This window comes from Lolium rigidum, chromosome 1 (assembly GCF_022539505.1).
Source record: "Lolium rigidum isolate FL_2022 chromosome 1, APGP_CSIRO_Lrig_0.1, whole genome shotgun sequence".
In the NCBI taxonomy this organism is placed as follows: domain Eukaryota; kingdom Viridiplantae; phylum Streptophyta; class Magnoliopsida; order Poales; family Poaceae; genus Lolium; species Lolium rigidum.
In genome coordinates this window covers 346,985,756-346,995,073 of record NC_061508.1, presented here as the reverse complement: position 1 = coordinate 346,995,073, position 9,318 = coordinate 346,985,756, and the positions used below count along the sequence as shown (strand labels likewise).

At 41.6% G+C, this 9,318-nt stretch overlaps 1 protein-coding gene across 1 annotated transcript; it reads right to left on the bottom strand.

The window, feature by feature from the left end:
* Positions 1 to 308: 308 nt before the first annotated feature.
* LOC124684537 (G-type lectin S-receptor-like serine/threonine-protein kinase At2g19130) lies at positions 309 to 2,878 on the bottom strand. The gene has a single exon (XM_047218825.1). It carries the CDS (start codon positions 2,855 to 2,857, stop codon positions 428 to 430), a length of 2,430 nt encoding a protein of 809 aa, XP_047074781.1. The 5' UTR covers positions 2,858 to 2,878; the 3' UTR covers positions 309 to 427.
* Positions 2,879 to 9,318: the final 6,440 nt, after the last annotated feature.

The window sequence follows — 9,318 nt, the reverse complement described above, 5'->3', positions numbered from 1 at the left end:
TAGTAAAAGAAAAATCTTAAAAATCATGCACGCCTTACTTATTGGAACGGAGTAGTACTAGTTTATAAGGAATATCCTTATGAGTTAACTGGGACGACATGGAGCTCGGTTCCACATGTATATCTATTGTTGCAACTTGCATCACATCTGTTCATAGTATGGCTAGAAAAATGCCCCTTATAAATTGCTTGTACCATCATTTATAAGCTGCATTCTATAGTATATATCAAGACACTTCTATATAAATATAGTGGCATATATACCAACTTCTCCTTCAATCTATGCATATAAGTCACCATTCACTACAACAGATATTCGCATCACATGATGCTTTGGTACAGTTATTGTGTAACATTGCTAGCGAACAAAAATAGAGAAACAAAAAGACATGTAGAAACAAAGCTAATGTTTCCAAGTTGCATCAAAGCTAGCATTTTGTGATAGCTGAAAGTTGTCTTGGCACCGGGGGCATATCAAGCTCCTGTAGACCCTCAAGCGCCCGAACCACATCACCCATTGTGGGACGATCAAACTCACTGTCTTGTATACACCAAAACGCAACCTTGCATACTCTTATAGCCTCTTCCAAGTTAAACTCACCACATAGTAGTGGATCTACCAAACTATTCATATCTCCGCCATGAAGCATGGTGATGGCTTGCATAGGGAAATAAGAAGTGTGATAATTGTCAGAAGTGTGTGCTTTAGGTAAATTTCTCCTTCCTGATACAATTTCTAGTAGTACCATTCCAAAGCTAAAGACATCGACTTTTTGAGTAATAGCTTCTCCACTTATCCATTCTGGGGCAAGATAGCCTACAGTTCCTCTAAATGTGGTCAGAACACGGCTAAAATCCCTTCCTACAATTGTTGCCATCCCAAAATCTGCAACTTTAGGAACAAATGATGCATCCAGAAGTATATTCTCTGGCTTAATATCACAGTGTATGATGCATTCACGGCAACCCTCATGCAAGTAGGACAATCCTCTTGCAACTCCTGTGGCAATATGGTACCTTGTGCTCCAATCTAGACCAATATCTTTACTGTTAAACAGATGAACATCAAGAGAGCCATTGGACATGTGCTCATACACTAGTAACCTCTTGTCACTTTCACAACAGAAACCAATTAATTTTACCAGGTTGATATGCTGGATCAAACCTATGGAACTCACCTCAGCCCTGAATTGCTTCTCTCCCTGACGTGCCCCATCCAATCTTTTGACTGCTATAGTGATGGCCGAGTCAATTAGAAGCCCTTTGTATACAGAACCAAATCCACCCCCTCCTAGTCTTTCAGAGAATTGTTTTGTAGCATAACGTAAATAACTATATCTGAAGGTTCTAATCCCAACACAATCTTGGGTGTTACTTGATGGCAAACCATACTCCTGTTTTCTCCTCCAAATAATGAACAATATTACAAGTATGAGCATCATTATTGTCCCGGAACCCGCAATGCTTGCAGCAGTAACTACTCCAACAGATCTTTTGTTCTCTCTCAAGATATCCAAGTAATCCTTGGCGGCAACGCGAAGGTAGAGAATCTCTCCAGCAGTGGTACTAGCCACAGTATTGAGCAATTCTGCACGCCAGATAGAGCACCCTGTGCTAGTACTATAGGAATAAGCAGTGCAAGAGCAGTCATTGGCACAAGCTTGCGCACAGCCACTAGCATCAGGCATCACTTCCATGTGTAAAGGGTTATAGGCCAATGTGACACCAGGTACGGGCAAGAATTTGTCTGTTGTGCAATCTAGTGGATTATTTCTCATACAACCTCCCGTTGTATCGTCAAGATCCCATTCCGCAGGTGACTTGACAGAGAATCCCTTCATACAATCACACAACAGGTTTGCGTTGTTGTTGGTGCAGATTGTGAAAGGTCCACAAGCAGCTTGGACACTACATGGGTCCATGGGTTGGGTGTAGAATTGGTGCCAGCGCTGTAGGCTTTCATTCCAAACATGAGCCTTTATCTGACCAGAAATCTCTATCAAAGTGTATATAGAAAGTGATTCATCATTCGGTGTGGAATATATGTAGTATTGCTCTTGATTGTTATCAACTTGGTTGTAGCTGGTCAAGCCGGTATCGCTGGGATCTACATTTTGGTGAGAGAATGTCCCGGATGCCCAATACACTACGGATGAGGAGCAGTGGCTAAGGATGATCCCCTGATTAAATCTGGAGTCTACCCCAACACAGTATGACCCGCTGCCCGGGTTGATGCGGTTCTTCTTTGAGATGAATACCCGATTCAAACCAGTGACCTTGTTCCTACCAAGCTTGGATCCAGGGAGAAAGACATCAGTTGGGTAGTCAAAGCTCTGCCACCACACCTGCTGAGATGGGTCTGAGGCATGGCGTATGACCAGGTTCCCATTGTTGCTGAGCACAGCAACAGCAACGGTGTTGTTGCTGCTGTTTTTGGATGCAGCATTGATAATTTCAGTGGACCAAAGTGGTGTTCCAGCTGCCCCAATGTGATCTAGGACGACAAGGTTGCCATCTCTAGAAATTTGGAGCTTGAGGTCAGCTGGGTGAGTGATTGGCTCGTCACGATTAGCAATCCACACTGGAGTAAAATCCGGGATCTTGTTGAACCATATGCCTAGGTACCAGTTGGGTGCTGTAGTAGTGTTGTCTGCAGAGGAGGACTTACTAGTAGTAGTGCTGGATCCGGATGTGAAGAAGCCGAGCGCGAATTTGCCATTCCTTGAGACGAGCTTGTCGACCGCTTGGCCTGCCGTGAGAGTGTGGACGTCATTTGCGGTTGCACCACAGCATCTGCTAGCAGTGTTGTGCAGGGAGACAAGGAGGAAAAGTCCCAACTGTATGTAGTGTGGAGGCATGGTGGCGAATTGATGGAGACAAGATGCTAGCTCTCTGTGTCTTGCTGTTTTGGGAATGAAGATGAGGATATATATATACCTCAGCACAATGCAATGTGATGCTTCCTCCAGTGCAAGTAGTGTCTAGATGAAGAAAGCACACGATGGCAGCCGTTGTTGACCACCCCGGTCCACCCAGTCCATGAGGAGACAACACGGTATTATAGAAAAACAAATCAAGAGCCAGCGGCTGCGTGCGAGCCGGGTAATAATTCTATCAAGGTACTATGGGAATGCATATATGCCTTTTCCAAGCGTCAAGTAAATGTTCACACAGAAGAAAAAAAAAGTCCACATAACTTTTCTACACATGAAGCTGATTTCCATTTTGGAAGTTATATGATGTTGATAGGAGCTAGCTGCCAAATTGCACCTTCAGATGCTACTTCCTCTAACCATGCTGATAGGAACTAGAGTAGCTGCCAAAGACGCGGTATGTAAGAGTTGATAATAACCCTTTACGAAGGAGCATGGACAGTGGCTGGCGTATGGAGATTTCGTCACCCGGGATTACCAATGGAGTTTCCGCTCCTTCATTCATCTTCGAGGAGGACGTCGAGAGTCACAGCTTCAAACAGCACCAATAATTATATTCTACTTGACGACCAAACTGACGACTTGGACGAAATCCGCTAGCTATTGTGATTGGTCAGAAATTGTTGTTCTGTTCTATCTTTTCTTCCCTAGCGATTTTCACTCGTGTCAAATCATTAACTGACTTCCACACAGGAAACAAAGATCATTGACTAACTTGTGTTTCCGAATTGGAATGGCACAGGAAAGTGATGTATGTGAGACCCTGAAGCCACTTTCCCTGGACATCTTCTCGACGTGGGAGGAGGAGGAGAACATGACGACCGTGCTAACTGGTTCTCGAAGAGAACGGGTGGCCATCTGCATCGTCCGTCCGGCGACTGAAGGGAACAGGTGGCCGTCTGCATCGTCCGTCCGTCCGGTGACCGAAGGGAACTGGTAGCCGTATCCATCGTCGAACTCTTGCTGCCGCTACAAGAGGTACCATCACTACGAGAACGCGCCGAGGTGCCGACGGCCAGATCCTGTGCCGACGGCAAAATATCGGGTCCATCGACGCAGGACCCGTTCCGGCCAGGCCAGCAGGTTAGCCGTCGGCACAGGAAAACCATCGGCACATGAAGGTCTGTGCCGACGGCAACAGTTTCGGCCGTCGGCACAGCCTCTCCATCGTAACGGCGAAGTAACAGCGTCATATTTTAGCCCTGTGCCGACGGCAAAGCCGTCGGCTTAGCTATTTTCCATTTTACCACATTAATCATCGAAAAATCATAACTAAATCATTATAATTCAGAAAATTACAAATAATATATCAAAATTTTCAGAAAAATAAGATCTATCTTGGAAAAATATGAAACACGGAATATTGAAAATATCTCAAAAAATCTTCAAAAAATGAGCTATCATGTCTGATGTTTTATGGCTTTCACACAGAACAACCAATGTTATGGCTAGAATCGTCGCATAGTTTGTGATAATGTGCCCATATTGTGCACACATGTGCATCTTGGGATGTCTTACGATGTTGCAGGAGGAAGTTTTCCATTTTATCGCACGAAAAAACCATTTTCTATTTTTGAGGTGTCGAAAACGGGGTGTTTTGTGAACCAACCACCAAATTAAAATTTTACATTGGTACCAACATATTTTTCAAAACTACTAGACCACATAAGATAGACAATTTCTTAACCGGTGTATCTGAAACCTTTCCGTCCACCCCTCATGAAAAACACAAATTCCTGCCGAATCGGTCTACCTGACCAGATTTGAACTATAGGTACCTTATATAATGCTCAGGATTTTTTGTAAAAATCATTTTTAGGTTCACAACATGCTATTTCATCAGAGATCTAGTGCAAGTTTGGTGAGCCTCAGCCCCGGGCAAAGGATCTTCTTGCCCGCCGTTTTGAATATAGTTTGAAATGGGTATATAAAATTTAAAAACGATCCAAACAATGTGAAACCTTCGCGTGGTGTTATATTATGTGTCATATTTGCAAGGAAAAAATATTAAAGTTGAAAAATTGCAAACATCACAAAAAATCCTTCACAAAATGAGCTATCATGTTCGTGGTTTCATGACATTTAGGTCAAACAACCAATGTTATGGATATAATCGTGGCATAGTTTGTGATAATGTGCCCATATTGTGCACACTTGTGCATCTTGAGATGTCTTACGATGTTGCAGGAGGAAGTTTTTCATTTCATCGCACGAAAAAATCATTTTCCATTTTTGAGGAGTCGAAAACGGGGTGTTTTGTGAAGCAACCACCAAATTAATGTTTCACATTGGTACCAACACATTTTTCAAAAATACTAGACCACATAATATAGACAATTTATTAACCGGTGTATATGGAACCTTTCCGTCCACCCCTCATGAAAATGACAAATTCCTGCCAAATCGGTAGGAGGCCGACCAGATTTGAACTATAGGTATATGATATAATGCTCAGGATTTTTTGTAAAAATCATTTTTAGGTTCACAACATGCTATTTCATCAGAGATCTAGTGCAAGTTTGGTGAGCTTCAGCCCCGGACAAAGGATCTTCTTACCCGCCGATTTGAATATAGTTTGAAATGGGCATATAAAATTTGAAAACGATCCAAACAATGTGAAACCTTCGCGTGGTGTCATATTATGTGTCATATTTGCAAGGAAAAAATATTAATGTTGGAAAATTGCAAACATCACAAAAAAATCCTTCACAAAATGAGCTATCATGTTCGAGGTTTCATGACATTTAGGTCAAACAACCAATGTTATGGATATAATCGAGGCATAGTTTGTGATAATGTGCCCATATTGTGCACACATGTGCATCTTGGGATTTCTTACGATGTTGCAGGAGGAAGTTTTCCATTTCATTGCACGAAAAAATCATTTTCCATTTTTGAGGAGTCGAAAATGGGGTGTTTTGTGAAGCAACCATCAAATTAATGTTTCACATTGGTACCAACACATTTTTAAAAAATAGTAGACCACATAATATGGAAAATTTCTTAATCGGTGTATATGGAACCTTTCCGTCCACCCCTCATGAAAATGACAAATTCCTGCCGAATCGGTAGGAGGCTGACCAGATTTGAACTATAGGTACCTTATATAATGCTTAGGATTTTTTGTAAAAATCATTTTCAGGTTCACAACATGCTATTTCATTATAGATCTAGTGCAAGTTTGGCGAGCCTCTGCCCCGGGCAAAGGATATTCTTGCCCGCCGTTTTGAATATAGTTTGAAACGGGCATAAAAATTCGAAAACGATCCAAACAATGTGAAACCTTCGCGTGGTGTCATATTATGTGTCATAGTTGCAAGGACAAATATTAAAGTAGGAAAATTGCAAACATCACAAAAAATCTTTCACAAAATGAGCTATCATGTTCAAGGTTTCATGACATTTACGTCAAACGACCAATGTTATGGATAAAATTATGTTATAGTTTGTAATAATGTGCCCATATTGTGCACACATGTGCATCTTGGCATATCTTACGATGTTGCAGAACGAAGTTTTCCTTTTCATCGCACGAAAAAGCCATTTTCCATTTTTTTAGTTGCCGAAAACAGAGTATTTTGTGAAGCAGCCACCAAATTAAATTAAAAAAAAATACTAGACCACCTTAAATGCATAATTTCACAAACGAGGCATCTTAAATGTTCTCCCAACCCTTGTGAAAATAGACAAATTCCTACCAAATCGGTAGAAAGTCAGTCAGATTTGAACTACAGGTACATATCTAATCCTCATGATTTTTTGGAAAAACTAATTTTACGTTCAAAATATAATATATAAATGTCATATTTGGATTCCTCTCATTTTTATGATCGATTTAGACATATTATTTGTCAAATTCTGCTTTACAGATTTAAAGATATTAATTATTACATATTAAATAGAAAATAAAAAATAAAATCATTTTATTGTCATTTGAATTCAACATTAATATACTTATTCATTGTAGTTTATGTAGATAATTGGTTGAAATTCAAAAAAATAAAGATGTGCAACATCAAAGAATAGAGGTTAATATGATTGATATGGTAGTATTATCAACAAGGTGTCTTTTCTTTAATGGAAGCTAGTTTAGATGGAACAAAGAAGTTAAGCGTGCTAGGGGTGGAGTAGTGTGAGGATGGGTGACCGACCGGGAAATTTGACCATGAGTGAAATTTGACCTAATATTAAGTGTAGTTAGAGTTAAAATCATTCATGTGAGAGATTAAAAAAAATAAGGAAAAAAAAAATTTAAAAAAAATCCGAACCAGAATTAGCAAACGGCGTTATTTCTATGCCGACAGCTTTGTCGTCGGCACAATGCCAACGGCAACTGGGTCTGTGCCGAGAACGTATTGTGCCGACGGCGAGGTGCCGATGGCTGCCGTCGGCACAATCCTGTGCCGATGGCCATTCTAGCTGTGCCGACGGCATGACGGCCGTCGGCACCTCGGCGCGTTCCTGGAGTGCATGGTATCATCCTGTAGTTGGCCTTCCTGCTTGCTCTAGTTCTACTGTTCTAATACTGGTAGGGGCGCGTAGTTGGGGTCCCAGCTGGTAGATGAATGGCCACTTTCAGAATGCATGAGATGAATTGGTACTGGACCCATACGTATGCATGTATGTAGCCCAACAAAGCAATTTGGAATCACCGTACACAGTAACGGTATTAGTTAGCAAATAAAGTTCGGATGGTGCTGTATGTTGAAATTAGCGAGCCTGTTATCTTTTTTTTTCCGAAATAGGAGCTATCCTCCAGCTTCTTAATCACAACGATGCACCCGACCATCTTTTATTGCACAGTTTAGAAGTCCCAATGTTTACATGTCAAGAGTGGCACAAGGTGGCGATATGAACAGCCATCTAAAAAGATTACATAGATGAAATTGGAGCATCTCAAGCGAGGATGTCATCTACAGCTAGTGTATGATACGGAAAAATGTAATGATTCCATTTGAAGAAACAATAAACTGAAGAAGGTCCACAGTATATGATTATTGCATAGTGCTAAAGTAATCTTCCAAAAAGGGAAAACAAAAGTTGAATTATATCCATTACATGCATCTACTTCAATGTGCACAGGCCTCTCCTATTACAACATCAAGTCAGATGCGCTGGGTTCATGCATTGAACTTCAAACTGTTGAACGTAAATCCAGGGGCTCCTCCATTAAACGAAATGCTTGGCCCAATAAAAATGCCAAGGTGTCTAAATCTCCCATTATTTTGAAATGAATGGTATGTTTAAGAATAGCAGAGGTTTCAAGAACTTGACTAAACATTTACACATTGCCGAGTGCATTCGGGATCATTTTTTAGATTTTGTTGCTATCTCTGAGATGGGTATCGGAATTACTCGAAAAGTTTTCTAAATCGCCTTTTAGGCGGAGAGGACTTTGCTTGGGTATCCCGTCCGTCTCGGGGACGTCCTAGTAGCCTACTAGTTGGGGTCCGAACTTCTACTATGGAAATTTTGGATAATTCGGGAGGTGATTTTCATATAAAACTCCACATCTGGAATAAATCTGATAATTTTATATGGATCTTGGTTTTTGTCTATGGGGCTGCTTAGGATGCTGCTAAACCCGCTTTTCTTTGTGAGTTGGTTAATCTAGCTAAGACCATTCCACACCCTATTTATCATAGGAGGGGATTTCAATTTTCTAAGATACCCTCAGGAAAAGAGTAGGGGTAGATTTGACACTCGTTGGCCTTTCTTATTCAATATTGTCATTGACAGTCTGGACCTGGGGGAGATTTCAATGGTTGGGAGACAGTATACCTGCGCAAATAGTGTCCTAGAGCCTACATACGAGAAATTAGATCGAGTATTGATGGATTCGGATTGGGAATTTAAATTTCCGCTAGTCTCGGTACGAGTTCTTCCTCGAATGGAAGCTTTGTCAGACCATGTGCCTATTTTATTATCCACCGGGTCACCATCTTCGCAACGTAGACGCCCTTTCAAATTTGAACTAGGATGGCTATGTCGAGATGGCTTCTCGGATATGGTTAAATTTATATGGGAAAAGTCGGTTGTTGGGAACACCCCTATCCAAATGTGAAAAATCAAACTATGTAGATACCTTGGTGGGTGGGCTAGACACATGACTGGGCAGCTCAAGCAAGAGAAACTCAGCCTATCATCAAATATTGATGATTTAGAGGCAATCCCTGAAGTATGACCACTGACGACGCAGGAGATTCACTGGTGGAAAAACAGGCTTCCGGGAAGCCCCATAAGTCGCGAAGGTAAAGGAACCGCGACTAATGGGGTCTTTAGTCGCGGTTCGTGTGGCGAACCGCGACCAAAGGCTCCGGGCCCAGGGCGCACGGTGGCCAGCTGGTGCACGTGGGGGGCTTTGAGTCGCGGTTGGCCAGCCCAAC